The following is a 14829-nucleotide window of genomic DNA, read 5'->3' as shown; positions in this document are numbered from 1 at the left end:
CTGAAATCCTTCATTCTCAAAGGCTTTAGTGGTAGCTGTTGGTTTTCCTTTGTACAGGGTAACCAAACGTTGTTGGAGGACTGTAATTGCACAAAGGGCATTGAGCAGACTGTTGTCACGTGTTTCAACTCCTGAACTTGAATAAACTCAGTGACCTCACCGGTGTGCACTCAAATTACTTATTGGCCATCACTGAGAGGCAGGAATCCAGGTGGAGTTGCACTTGATTGCAAGGGGACTGAGGCCAAGTGTCTGAGGACAAGCCTGTGACTTTCCTTGTTGATGTGAACAGAACCTTGAGACGCCAGTTTCAGATTTAGTGCTCCTTAAAGGTTGCAGCAGAAGCCTTAACTTGGATTGCACTTTATGAAGTAAGTCCCTGTGGCCTAAGTGGTGGGTCTGAGTCCAGCCTGCAGGTTGTTTCCCTGCTGTTCTGCCTTGTCCCAAATGCAGGAACACAAACTGAACCAGCAGAGGCAACCTAGACCCCAGTGCACGCTGCCCCGTGCTCACTGAGTGCCTGACTGAGGGAGCTGAAGTGATGGACACATGTGAGGTGTGGATATTCCAGACCTGGTGCTTCTCGCTGCCCGGGACGTGTTCCTTACTAACAGGTCTCTAGTTCTTTCCACTTGGCCCTTGCAGGAAGGTGGCTGTGTCAGTTACTGCTTTCAAAGGAGGGCTGTAGCTCTCCTACTTGGCTGGGTGAAACTAGGTGATTTCTGGGCAACTTTGTTTTAAAGGTGGGGATGAGGTGGAGGAGGGGGTCATAGTGGTGGACTCCACAGCTCCCTGTATTTCTGGGTAACTCTGTTTTAAAGGTGGGGATGAGGTGGAGGAGGAGGTCATAGTGGTGGACTCCACAGCTCCCTGTATTTCGTTTGTTCAGCCAGATCTCCTCTGGCTGAGGAGTCACATATGACACGACAGGCTGCCACCACAGCAGGCATCTTGCTGTCCTGGTTGTTATAAAAGGCTTGAACTGGGATTTCTCCTTCAGGTCCCACACACCAAAGCTCCTTTGCTGTGTCTTGAAGGTGGTTGTGGTTTGCCTGCTGATGAGTTTGGCTGTGTCTCAAGTGTTTGCCAGGCCTCAGATTCCCCCCTGACTGCAGGACAGGCAGGAAATCCTGGGAGGACTTGCGTGCAGGGTTCAGTTTTGTGTGTAATATTGTAGTAGCCCACCCTCTTCCCCAGCTGTGCTGTTGTTTCCTTCTGGTAGCTAATAGGCTATCTGGTCACTGAGACAGGAGCTGATCTGGTTGAGAACTAGCATCAGAAATAATATAGAAAGAAGGTGTTTGCCAGATCACCTGCCTTGTGGAGAGGGCCGTGGGAGCAGGTATCAGGTTGGACTGACTCAGATTTAAGGTGATGATAAATGCACACAGATTAGGCTTATGTGTTCTATTCAGACAAAAGGATTTCTGAGGTTAATAGCCAAAGCTATTTGTTCCACCTGGTTTTTATACATAATAAAGGGGCTAGAACATGATTCTGCACTCGTTCTTTCAAAGGCTGAGTGGGGAAAGGCTTAAGGAAAACATGAGATCCATGGAGCTGTGCAGTGTCACCTGTAAGAGTGACAAAAACACAGACTGCATGGCAGGTAGCTGTCAGGACTGCTCAGAGCCATGTGGGTGGCTGGCTCCCTGTCTCAGCAGATCATAATGAAAACATCTTAGTGGAATGTTGCTTTTAATAGGAGGCAACTTGTCTTGTAGAATTCTCCTCCCTGCAAGAGGCTGTAGAAATAACGCAGCCTGTTCTGTGACAGACCTGCCTTTATGGCAGTGCTAGTGTTGTTTATCTCAATGTCAGAGCCGAGGGAAAGAGAGGCCACTGGCCCTGGGGGTGTTTTCTTTGCAGCACAGAGGCTGAGGGCTCTCTCCTGTCCTGTCCCGTTGCTCTCGGCCGATGTCTGGCCACGGGTGGACAATGGGCAGGCTGCTGCCCGCTGTAAATGGAGCATTGTACGCCCAGAGTAGGAGCAGCAGAGCCCTGCCAACTCGGGCCTCTGCCTTGAGATACTGGCTGTGCTGGAAAGAATGAGCCCTGGGTGCTGCAGGGGTGTGAGCAGAGAGCTGCCTTTGTGTGACACCAGCAGAGCTCCAGTTTGGTGTGGTGTGTCCCGAGGGGAGCCTCTTTGGGCTGTTCCTCTGGAGGTGCCCAAGACAGACAGCTGTCTCTCACCCAAACTGCTTTCCCTCTGGTCCTTTCTAAAAGACCAAGGTCTGCTGATTGCATTGAGAAAAAAAGTGCTTTTGACCTCAACTGGCAATTCTGCTCTTTCCCCTGCATGTGGCAATCTGAGCATTACAGACTGGTGCTTTTCACTTGGCATCTCCTTCCTTCCCGTCTTCAGCTGTCTGACACTAGGGCTCAGTTTGACTCTGTTCTTGTGTCCCAGATCCTGCCTGGTGAGGGGGAATTGCAGGACTACAATTTGTGAAGAGAGGGGTTTTTTTACTTGTCTTGGGTGAGCAGTCTTAGCTGGGCCCTTCCCTGAGGAAAACCACTGAAAGCCAGGTGCAGGCTCCACTGTGAAGGTCTTTGTACCTCAGGCTCTAAACCATTCTCCTTGGCCATGAGAAAACCCAGTATGTCCAATGTTGGAGCAGGAGCCAGGTAAATACTGAGATGATTTGAAGGCTGGAAGGCACTGAAGCCTCTTTTCTTGCTGGGGTATATTTGGATGCATGTGTTAAGAATGTGAATTTATTGTCTTGCTTACACCTGGCTTTGCCCTGAAATGCAGAAGACAAGAGCCCTAAAGAGGGAGCCTTAAAGCTTGGAATTGCTTAGTCTTGCACAAAACTGCGTCCTCACCTTGTTTTTTGTGTGCATGAGGCAGAAGGCATAATGAGATACTATCTCAAGATAAACAAAAGCAGCAAAATGTATCACTGTATACCTGATAACTTGTGGTATAACTGCCCAAGAAAAGTTTTACACTGCAGGCTTCCCTAGGAACAGCTGGTCAAGGAAATGAGAAGCAGAAGTGTGCATCTCTTCACCCAGGCTGGAATCATGGCCAATCCTTGACTATAATGGGATGTTGTGTGAATTAAATGATGGTGTTTACTTCAGTTCTTGTTACCTGTAATGGTATCACAGCCCTTGGAGAAATTCAAATTACACTGCATTCCTAAATCATCGTGTGTGTGTGTGTGTGTGTGTGCAGGACACTTCAGGACTAACTCACACAGGAAAGCAGTTCTGAAAGTCAAAGGTGCTCATTGTGGAGCCTGAGGAAAGAGCTAAGCTTGCTCTTTGCCAGTACACACATCACAGACCCCCTTGTCTACTTTCATAACATGGTGTCTATGATCAGTGTGAAATTAACTTTTACGTTTTAAATTAACTGTGTATAGTAAAACTTCAGTAGTTTTCACACCTGTAATGCTAATGACTATGATTAGGTGCATAAAAACACGGTGATCCTAACTATGAAGTCAATAACTGCTTCCTTTTAAGAAAAAGGAAGATAAAGAGCGTGTCTCTATTCAGTTCATGTGTCCCCTCTGTTGATACAGCGGGGTGTGTTGGACTTTGATTGCTGCCCGGGGCTGTTCCCAGTGGATTCCTCCCCTCCGGTGCTGCCCCAGCCTGTCCTAACGCAGTGACAGCCCTTTGGACTCCTTTATTGCTCCGTGCTGTTCCTAGCAGAGCGTGTCCTCATACTGGGCAGGCGTTTGGTGACCCACAGCGCGGTGCTGCTGCCTGCCCGAGCAACACTGCAGCAGTGAGGAGTTCAAGGTCAGCCTGCAGACTGCAGACTTGCCTGGGGAAACATGAGCTGTTAACCGGGTAGAGGTCGTCCTAAGACTTATAAACGTAGTTCTTTCTGCCCGTTTGAGTCTCCTCTGGCACCGCCTGCGGGGGGCTCCTCACACTGGTTTAGCTGTGGGCTGCCTTTTGGACACTCCCCAGGACCTTTGCTCAATTCTCTTGTCCAGAGGAGATGGCTGGGACCTAAACCACCCGAGTCAACCAGTCTTTGTTCTTCAGGGAGGTGGGACAGCGGTGTCGGCCAGGGTCCGGTGTCGGGGTCCCGGTGTCCTGTGTGCTGGGGGCCATGGCCGGGGTCCCGTGGGGTTGGTGTCCCCACTGTCCCGTGGGCAGTGTCCCAGTGTCCTGAGCGCCAGTGTCCCGTGTCCCTGGCCGCAGTGGGGTGAGCGCTGCCCGCTGCCATTGGCCCCGCTGTCCCTGCTGTCCCGTGGGGTCGGTGGCCCGTGTCCCCGCTGTCCCGTGTCAGTGTCCCCCGTGTCCCGTGTCCCCGGCCGCGGTGGGGTGAGCGCTGTCCCCGGTGTCCCGCTGTCCCGTGTCCCGTGGGGTCAGTGTCCCGTGGGGCCGCTGTCCCCAGTGTCCCGTGTCCCCGGCCGCGGTGGGGTGAGCGCTGCCCGCTGCCATTGGCCCTGCTGTCCCGTGTCGGTGTCCCCAGTGTCCCTGCTGTCCCGTGGGGTCAGTGTCCCCTGTCCCCAGTGTCCTGCTGTCCTGTGGGGTCAGTGTCCCGTGTCCCCAGTGTCCTGCTGTCCCCGGTGTCCCCGGCCGCGGTGGGGTGAGCGCTGCCCGCAGCCATTGGCCCCGGTGTCCCGTGTCTCCGGTGTCCCGTGGGGTCAGTGTCCCGTGTCCCCGCTGTCCCCAGTGTCCCGTGTCCCTGGCCGCGGTGGGGTGAGCGCTGTCCCCGGTGTCCCGCTGTCCCGTGTCCCTGCTGTCCCCAGTGTCCCGTGTCCCCGGCCGCGGTGGGGTGAGCGCTGCCCGCTGCCATTGGCCCCGCTGTCCCTGCTGTCCCCAGTGTCCCGTGGGGTCAGTGTCCCGTGTCCCCGCTGTCCCGTGTCAGTGTCCCCTGTGTCCCGTGTCGGTGTCCCGGTGTCCCTGGCCGCGGTGGGGTGAGCGCTGTCCCCGGTGTCCCGCTGTCCCGTGTCCCTGCTGTCCCCAGTGTCCCGTGTCCCCGGCCGCGGTGGGGTGAGCGCTGCCCGCAGCCATTGGCCCCGCTGTCCCTGCTGTCCCCGGTGTCCCGTGTCTCCGGTGTCCCGTGGGGTCAGTGTCCCGTGTCCCCGCTGTCCCCAGTGTCCCGTGTCCCTGGCCGCGGTGGGGTGAGCGCTGCCCGCTGCCATTGGCCCCGCTGTCCCTGCTGTCCCCGCTGTCCCCGCTCACCTCTCACCCAGTGGGCACAGCCGGGCCCTGTGGCATGTGACAGACGTCCCGGAGACCTTGGCTGAGGGGACAGCGCCAGCTGAGCTCCCTGCAGCCCCCTGTGTTTGTTCCGCAGCTGGTTCTTGCTGCGCACTGTCCGTGTCAGTGAGTGCCGGCAGTGAGCAGCCTCTTCCTGCCCTGTGAACGTGACAAACCCAGTGTGTGTCCTGTGCTGGATTGTGTCCCCACGGCCAGGGACACACTGCCACGGTGCTGGCAGCGATGGGAGACTCGGGAAGTGCCACCGAGGAGCATCTGAGCTCTGAGAGCAGTGTGCTGTGCGTGTCTGAAGGGAGAGTGGAGAGGAGTTTATTGTTCTGGACGCTCCTGCTGTGCTCCTGTGGGGTTGGGAGACATGCAGACAGGATATGTATGTCCCTGCCCGTCATTAACCAGGCTTCCCTGCCTGATGGTTAACTGTTTAAACGATCTCACGGTGCATCTACTCTACAAATAACTATTTTACATCTGTGAAATTCTCTCCTTTAACAAAGGGTCTTCCTTTCTTCTAAAATTTGAGTGCAGTCTCTGTTGAAAGCAATGCTAAAAGCCTGAAGAAATTCCCTCTTCTCAGCCCCACCTATTTTTCTAGAGCATGAGCTATTAATTGCTGGCTTAATTGTGGCACAGATATCTAAAGACATTGCCTGCCTAGTGACAGATCAAGTTATTGGGATGGTGGGAAGGCAGTAGGACAGAGCACACATCACTGCCCTAAGCAAGAGCGAATCAGAAGTGGGTCTCAGGTGTTGTTTTGGTGACTCTTTTCAGCCAGCAGAGCGCGGGTCTCGGGTCTCATTTTGGTGACTCTTTCCCCCCGTCAGCACACAAGTCTCATCTCTCTGTGTGTGATTTCTCTCCCATCAGAGCACAGCTCTCAGCTCTCACTGTCTCTTCTCTCCCCAGCAGCGCACAGATCTTAGGTGTTGTTTTGGTGACTCTCTCCCCCCATCAGAGCACAGCTCTCACTGTGTGACTTCTCTCCCATCAGAGCACAGATCTCATCTCTCAGTGTGTGATTTCTCTCCCATCAGTACACAGATCATCTCTCAGTGTGTGATTTCTCTCCCATCAGCACACAGCTCTCAGTGTGTGATTTCTCTCCCATCAGAGCACAGCTCTCAGCTCTCACTGTGATTTCTCTCCCATCAGCACACAGCTCTCATCTCTCAGTGTGTGATTTCTCTCCCCGCAGCACACAGCTCCCAGCTCTCAGTGTGTGTGTGATTTCTCTCCCATAAGCACAGCTCTCAGCTCTCACTGTGTGTGTGATTTCTCTCCCCGCAGCACACAGACAGCTCTCATCTCTCACTGTGTGATTTCTCTCCCATCAGAGCACAGCTCTCAGCTCTCACTGTGATTTCTCTCCCCGCAGCACACAGCTCTCAGCTCTCAGTGTGTGATTTCTCTCCCATCACAGCACAGGTCTCAGCTCTCAGTGTGTGATTTCTCTCCCCGCAGCACACAGATCTCAGGTGTTGTTTTGGTGACTCTCTCCCCGCAGCACACAGCTCTCATCTCTCACTGTGTCCTCTCCCCGCAGGAGCCATGCAGGCCCACGAGCTGCTGCGGTCGCTGCGGCTGCCGGAGCTGGGCGATGTGCGGCAGTACGTGCGCTCGCTGCCCACCAACACGCTCATGGGCTTCGGCGCCTTCGCCGCCCTCACCACGTACTGGTATGCCACCAGACCCAGGGCCCTGAAACCACCCTGTGACCTGGCCATGCAGTCCGTGGAGGTGGAGGTGAGTCTGGGGAATCCAGGGGCGGCTGGGACACGGAATTCTGCCAACCGGATACTCTAGAACGTGTGGGTTTATTGCAGGGCCGTGGGTAAAAGGGTCCTGCCTTCAGCCACCAGCCTGGGCTGGAGGGGAGTCCCAAAGAGAGAGGGAGAGAGAACAGCAGGGGGAGAGCTGAGAGAGAAGGGAGAGAGAGAGCAAAGGGCAGGGGAGAGAGCAGGAGAGAGCGAGAGCAGGGGGAAGGGGAAGGGGGAGAGGTAAGAGAGCTAAGAGTAGCGGGAAGGAGAGGAGGAAGAGGTAAGAGAGTTAAGAAGTAAGAGTTAAGAGAGCCAGGTCCTTGTTACAATCCATTCTATCTCCTTTTGTGATGAATATTCTAATTTTCAGTGACCAACCAACACAAGACACAAAATCCTATAGAATCTACACCCAGCCTATAAGAACTACTACATCACCATACTGTGTTATATTTTAAACTCTACAAACTACTCTTTAGACTTCTGTTTTGCTACACTGACCTTTGGATCCCCCAGCCAGCAGAAAGAGATTGTTCAATCCAAAGGGATTCTCCTTCAGCTGCTAGACTATTGTTTTCAGGTTCTATAGGAACTAAGACTCAGTATCCTACAACTCAAAGTCAGCTTTCATTTCTATTTCCATTATAGGTTTCATATTTTCAGAATCTTTTGCTAAGCAATCATATTGATAAGGTTTCCCTGATTCATCTTCCCCCACATGTAAGTGCCACTCTGTGGATGCTGTAGTTACTGAAATCTGAGCTCTAAATCAGCATTGAGAGAGACAAACACTTGATGTACATTGGGCTGTTTCTAAACCTGCAGGATACAGGGGAGAGTACACTTCTGGAATTTGAACTCATTAATTCAGGTTTCTGAATTTTAAAACCAACTTGAGGCTTGAGGAAATAACTGTACTTTAAAAAAGAGTACTTAAAAAAACTTTAAAAAACTGCACTTTACTTAAAAGAGTAAAAGATTGTGCTGAGACAAATGAGCTCCTGCTCTCACTAGTGACAAAACTCGTTTTTGTCAGAATTGGCGCAGGGAAGTTTTCAATTCCTGGCCACGTGATGACCTATTAAATTGGGTCTTGGGGTCAGAGTGTGAGTGCTGGTGTGTACTGATTAGGCTAATACTCTTCTGTTATTTTTAGTGTATAATAGCTGACACATGAGACTTTATATTGTGTTACAAGCATGAAGGGGGTACTAATTGTCCTCAGATGATCTGTGGAAAGAACTTCTAGTCTGCCAAGAGAGCCCAGCCACAAAGTAAGTTGAAATTAAACCAGCCACCTGCTAAATTCTGCATATGTTAGCTTAGCTTTTGTCTTACACTTTTTAGAAGCAGAGTTACTTTTAGGTGGTGGCTTTTAAAAAGTGAAATCAAATACAGAAAGAGTCTGACTGGAGGAAGCTGTTGCTTTGTGAGCAAATACAGACAACTGATGGCAAGGCTGGTGTTTTTGGGAGTTGTGATTGTATTGAGTCTCCTGCTCACTACAGAGCCAAATACTTATTCTTTCAAGACTGTTCTCTTTCTTCAGGATAGACAAGCTGTTTGCTCCTTCTGAAGGAAGGAGACTTTTGGAAGACTTTACTTAGAAAATGTAGAATTTGAAAGCTGACAGCTTCTCTCCTTGTGATAGTCAGAAACTGCCACTCTAGATATTTTTATTTTAATATATAAATACTTGGAACTGAAGTCTTCCTTTACACTGCATTCTTCTGCATGCAGAGACTGCATCTAGTTGTCCTGAATGAAATGAGTGAACATGACTCTTGTGCTGAAGTGCAGATGTTATTACAAACTGATGTCAACAAACGTGGCAGAGTTTGAAATCTGCAGTAGGTCAATGCCATGAACTTTAGCAAACTGCTGTCGTTACTTCAGATTGGGCACTTTTTCCAGTGTTTATTCTGTTGAGATTGAAGAATGGCACGTGAGTTGGCCCCTCCATTCACAGACTATTTCCTAATCTCCTCAGTAGGGCATACAGCAAGTTTACTGACACTTGATGCTACTGCAGCAAATCGTGGTCTGCTGCTAGAGGTGCACAAAAGGGAAACAAAAATAGGCACTGGCCAAAAAAACACCTGTGTTTAAGCACCATGTGTAAGGTAAGGATCTAGAGGACAGATCTCACTGCTGCTGGTGAGCTGACAGCAGTAATTCTGGCAGCAGACATGCAGACAGTGGACAGAACAGTCCTGTAAAGCAGCACATCTTGGTTGCTGCAGTGCAGGTTTTCTGGCTGTGGAGTACCCCTTTAGGCAGTGTAGACTTCAGCAGATTTTTGGGGGGCTTTGCACTGTAAGATGGTAAGACAGTAGCTTTTAGCTGTCCATAAATCCCATGATGAATATTTGCTTGAGACTCTTGACAGCAGTCTCAGTTCACTGCCTTTGCTTCTTCAAGTTAAATTGCTTGTCACTGCTGGATTCTGAGATTGAAATCATTGTTTGGTAGTATGAGATGTCACTAAGCAACTTAATGCATCATTGATCCAATTACACTAATTGGCTTTCTGATCAGAGCAAGATAGGTATAACAGCATTATTTTTCAATGCCTCTTTAGAAAATACGTTTTAATGGGAAGACTTAAATGAAAAACACTTGAGCGTGTTGCAGTGGTAAGAGCTCAAATGTAGGGAATGTCTTGAAATGAGTAATATCTGTCCAATTTTGTTTTCATTGAGGGCTGCATCTGAACTGTTAATCATGTTTAAAATGAGACTGAGTGTTTTGAATGAACTTTGAAGAGTTTGTTGGAATTGCTACTCCTCTAATGGTGACAGGACTTTAATACAGTGCTCAGGATTCAGGTTCTCACTGCATTTTGCTTAAAATTTAACTCCAGATACTCCATTTTCTTATGTGTATGTTAAGATAGGTTGCCACTTCTACATGGAAGAAAAAATCAAATAATCCTCTGAAATTGTCTTAAGATTATTTTTTCTGCCTAAACAATATGATATTAAAAGGCCTGAGCAGTTGCTCCAAAAAAAGCATTGCAGAAGGCAGTGCCTCTTTTCTATTTTACTATCTAATTTTACTATCATTTTACTTTTATCATTTTACTCATTTTACTGTCTAATCTACCTGTTTATTTACAGTAGGAAATTTGATCTGGCAGTAAGCTTCCACATAATTCTTACTTGTGAGTTAACTTTGTCAGACATCAAGGAGAGAAGTGAGGCCACTGACTGGAGCAGGGTTTCTCCATGTTCTGATAATGTATCTTCATAACTTCCTATGGGAGAAAGAAGATCCTGTTTGCTCTTGCTCCAGGTCACTCCCCTTCTCTCTCTCCAGAGTTTTGATTTGGTAGGCCAGCACCCAGTGACCATTTTCACCATCCTTGGATGGCCATAAAGATTGCACGTGTCATTGAAAATGAGTGCAGAGATTTGCTGAGGTGGCAGGGATGTACACTGCACCAGACCAGGCTGCCCAAAGCCTGGCCTTGGACACCTCCAGGGATGTGTCATCTGCATCTGTCTGCCTAAAGATTGCTCTTTCTTTCCACTGGTGAATAACTTCTGCTGGTGATGTTGTCTGCAGGTGTATGGCTGTCAAATAGATTAAATCTTCCTTTAAAAACTTCCATTTGTCCCAACTTACGCTATGTAGGAAAATAGGATAGAAATAAATACTAGGAAGTCAGTATTTTCTAGGAGTAAGAGTAGATTTAACTGCCTTTTTGTTCTCATAAGAAAAAATACTCAAATATGGAGAGGAGTATTCAACTCACAAAAGCTTTTAAAGTCTTTTTACATTCTTTTGATACATCACCAGAATTCTAGCATGCCTTGCCTTTCCAGAATCACTTGCTTACACATGTGCTTATCTCCCTGTGAATGATCACTTTTAGGTGCTGTATACTTACTTATTTTTTATGCTGCATGCTTAAAACCCTATGGCTGGTTTGAAGACTTAGATTTATACCACTTGCTGCTGAGAACAAGTGTTGGTGACCTGAGCAGCACTTGCTGGTGTCCTTTCCCTCTCAGCCAAGGGCAGTTTGTTGTCTCTGAGGATGGCAGAGCCCACAGTGTGTGTAGACATCACTGCTGTCCTGAGGAGCCTCTGTCAACAGGAGCAGACCCACGGCTTGAACAAAAGCAGTTATTTTGTGTGACCTGAATAGACCTTGACAGAGTAACATACAAATCTGGTTCCTTCAGATGCTGCTCTTTGTGCAGTGCCAAGGTTTTCCTTAATGACTAGCTCTTGATGTGCAGTAGGTTAACTTTTCCTGCAAGGGCTGCTTTACACAACTAGAATCTGTTCTCAAGTTGATCAGATTTTATTGCCTGGCTACTTTAACAGCACTTATTAAAACTGACTCCCCTTTTGACTGCTTATCTATTAGATGCTGTTCAACTAACAGTGTGAAGTCAGCCAAACATCCCAGTCCTGGGATTCAGATACCTGGTGGTAATGACCAGTGATTTTTAAAACGAGTCTGCTGCAAACAGAACTTTTCCTGGTTGTGCACAAACGTTTTGGATAAGGCCCGTTTGGACTAGGTCTTAAAATAGCAGTTCTTGCTGCCTTCAAGCAAAATGTAGGTGAGTTCTGTTGCTTAGCAGATGAGACAGCTTAGAGCTTGCATTATGATTCTGTTTTGGCCTTCAGCATCCCTAGGAGTATTTCAGTGCATCAGCAACACTGAACTCCTTATGGCCTTCACACAGGGAGGTGGGTGTTTTCCAGGAAATCTTTTATTCTAAGACTCTGGAAAATCCAGTTAATTCTACCTTACTATGGGAAAAAGAAGAGAGTAAGCAAAACTGAAAGCTTTGTTTCCCCTGACCAAAAACTCCTAGGAACTGATGGGAACTTTTCAACAGTAGTCTGTTACAGGGTTTCTCTTTTGCTATCAGTCTTGTATCAGCAGTGTACTGTCTGATAACTCATCTTCAGGTTTGGTTAGTGCCTCAGGCCCTGAAAGAATTGCTTTTGTGGGGCTGTGTAATAGGGCAGGTAACAAAGCAGTAGTGGCCCACGTGAGGGGGAACAAACACTTCTTGGCTCTTGCTGGGAAATGGCTTAGGCTGCTGTATTTCAGCTGGTGCAGGAATTACAGCACACCACAACTGCACTGGTTGGTGTTCCTGTGGCCACGGTAACACACTGCATTCTGTGGTCTTCCTCACATGAGCTCCAGAGTGGCAGCACTGGGGAAATGTGAGATGACCTTGGCTATCCAAGAGCTGAGAAACCAGTGAAATAAAACAAGGAGCCTTGCTTTTCTTTCCAGGCAGAGACATGTGCTAGTGAGCTCCTCATTTCCTTACAGTAGCTGTTGGCTGGAGAGCAAGTATACTCTTGAATTTGTAATGTTATGAATTTTCAGAGGTAAGGCACTCATTAACTTGTTCTGGGTCATGTTCCCAGGGTACCTTTCTGCTTGCTGTCAAAGGAGTGGCAGGCACTGCATTACTCAGACTGTTCTGCTAAAACAAGTCAGGCTTGTTGTAGTGTAAAAATATTTTTCTTCTCTGTGCCTTTAATGTGCTAGCTGATTTCTACAGATGTAGGTAATATGGCATCTTCTGTACATAAACATGTCTTTATGTCATAAACTTGAATTTCTGTAGCTTATACATGGAAGAGGTGATGTCTGCTCCTTCAGGAGACTTTGAGAACAGAAGAACCTGTGACTACATGTGAACAGGTTTTAGTTGTGGATGATAGACTGACTAAATCTGTGTCTGAATTGTCTAGGGTTTGACTTTCTGAAAGAGCCAGAAGTTGACTGTGCTGATAGAGAAAATCTTATGCAGGGTTTGCTCAAGACCCTCTGTTTAAGCAGCTGGGCTGTTCCTGATAAGACCTTGCTTGTAAGTGTCTGTCATCACAGGACTAATTAACAACTGTGGCCTAATAGTAATTGCATAACTGCAGTTTGTGAAACTTGATTGCTCTCTGTAACATGAGATTAAATAATCAGTCGCTCTAAAAAAGGCAGTGTTAAAACTGAACTGTTGAATTCTTGTATTGACTTCCAGTTGTAGCTTACCTAAGTGCTCAACAGCTGAAAGATGATGATTTCAATTTTCAAGATAATGCTATCTTGACTGCATTTAATGAAATTGAGGAAAGCCTTTTTTGTAAGATGTAACTTTTAAGTGGATTAAAGGACTCTATCTGGAACAGAATATTTTGCTTAGGAGAGCACTTGTTTGGGGTGTTGGTGACCATGCTTAAAATCCTTTAGGGTTTGAAACCACATATTGAAGCGTGATTATGTTCTGTAATCTTAACTAGAAAAATAGATCAGGATTGCACCATTAATATTGTGTCTAGACAGCTCTGAGTCTGGATTTAGAAAGCTTGATGAAATTAATGATGGTCTGTACTGCACTAATGGAGTAAAATACTTCTTAAGAAAAAGTGTTTTTGACCAAATGCCCTTGGTTGGCCTTTACTGTTGTCACTTGTTCTGTCACAGGTAGCTGAGGAATAAGATTTTGCCTGGCAGGTTTTCGGTAACGTTTTGGTTTTTCAGCCTTTTGGAGCAGTTTGGCTGTTGAAGCAGTGTCCAGGAGAAGCTGGCCTGGCTCTCAGGTCCTGCAGAAGGCTGTTCTGTTCCCTGGCCCCCACCCAGGTGTCTCACCTTGCCCATTGCTGTCCCCAGGGTGGAGAGCACGCGAGGAGATCCTCTCTGCTCAGCAGCGACGAGCTGCTGCTCTACTACTATGATGATGTCAGAACAGTCTATGACATCTTCCAGAGGGGCCTGCAAGTGTCAAGTAAGTCCAAAATTAAGAACAATACTTGAAATAGATCAAGAATTAGGTATTTGAACTCTTTTTGAAACGCAGCTGGACCTAGGGGATCTCTGGCTAGGAATATGATCGATGTATTGCATGTGAATTTTCTTGAGGACAGATTAAACTGATAGTCTGTGAAACAATTCTGAAAATAAAGTCAGTGCTATATTCCTTGGCCTAAGCCAGCTTTTTGCCTCTGTCCTGTCTCAGCTTCCTCCCCTGTACCCCTGAAAAAACCCCATTTGTTGTGTGAAAGTATCCCCTGAGAATCCAGGGCCTAACACCAAGAATGATGTCAGAACAGAGGAGTTGTGGGTAAATTCTGAGTAACTTTTATCTTTTTTTAGATAATGGCCCATGTCTAGGCTCTAGAAAACCAAACCAGCCATATGAATGGATCTCCTATAAAGAGGTAAGTAGTCTCTTAGTGCTAGACTTGCTTTTGCTTGCTGAGAACATTGATATACAACATCCAGTAATGTGATATAACAAATTTGAATTGTATGTTTTGAAGTAGTAGCAGAATATTGCAGAAAAGTTCTAGTTTCTATTAGTGTCTTAAAGGAACAGCCATAAATACGTGCAAGGTAGAGAAAAAAGGGCATCTGGTGTGCTTTATCAGAAATAAAACTGTTACCTTGGCATCTCAGTGCTGAATTGTTCAGAAGTTGGGCACAGCAGCTCTGAAGTGGTGTTCAGGGGCTCAGACTGTGCTTGCCTCAGAGAAGCTCACTTTACACCAGGAGCAGCTCTATGCAGAGGAGCTGTTTGGGCCCACCTTGTCTGCAGTGCTGAATGCTGGTTGTGCAGGCTGCTAGCAGATCTGGTTCTGCTTCAGCTTGCTGCTGCTCGACCCCTGAGAAAACCTGTGTGCACATCAGGCTGCTCCTGATTTCATCAGCTGGTCTTCAAATCTGCATCAGCCTTGCCTATTGCACTCTGCTAAGGCCATTAAACACCTTCTGTGTGTCATAGAGCTCACTTTTCCCCAAGGTGACTTTGCTGGGAGTTTGGTAGGTGCAGCCTCTTCTATTAAAGCTTTGTTTTTGGAGTCAAGGGTTTCAAGTCATGTGCTGTATAGAAAGCAT

The 14829-nt window shown here is 47.7% G+C and overlaps 1 protein-coding gene across 1 annotated transcript in view; it reads left to right on the top strand.

Moving 5' to 3' along the window:
* Window positions 1-6747: 6747 nt before the first annotated feature.
* Window positions 6748-14829, top strand: part of ACSL1 (acyl-CoA synthetase long chain family member 1) — a 28430-nt gene continuing 20348 nt past the window's right edge. Inside the window, exons 1-3 of the mRNA XM_066316882.1 lie at window positions 6748-6942; window positions 13606-13720; window positions 14089-14153. Of these exons, the coding sequence (XP_066172979.1) occupies window positions 6748-6942; window positions 13606-13720; window positions 14089-14153 (375 nt within the window). The remainder of the gene's footprint in view (window positions 6943-13605; window positions 13721-14088; window positions 14154-14829) is intronic.

This window comes from Sylvia atricapilla, chromosome 4 (assembly GCF_009819655.1).
Source record: "Sylvia atricapilla isolate bSylAtr1 chromosome 4, bSylAtr1.pri, whole genome shotgun sequence".
NCBI lineage: Eukaryota > Metazoa > Chordata > Aves > Passeriformes > Sylviidae > Sylvia > Sylvia atricapilla.
Note: the sequence above shows the minus strand (reverse complement) of the source record. Positions and strands in the feature narration are given on the sequence as shown.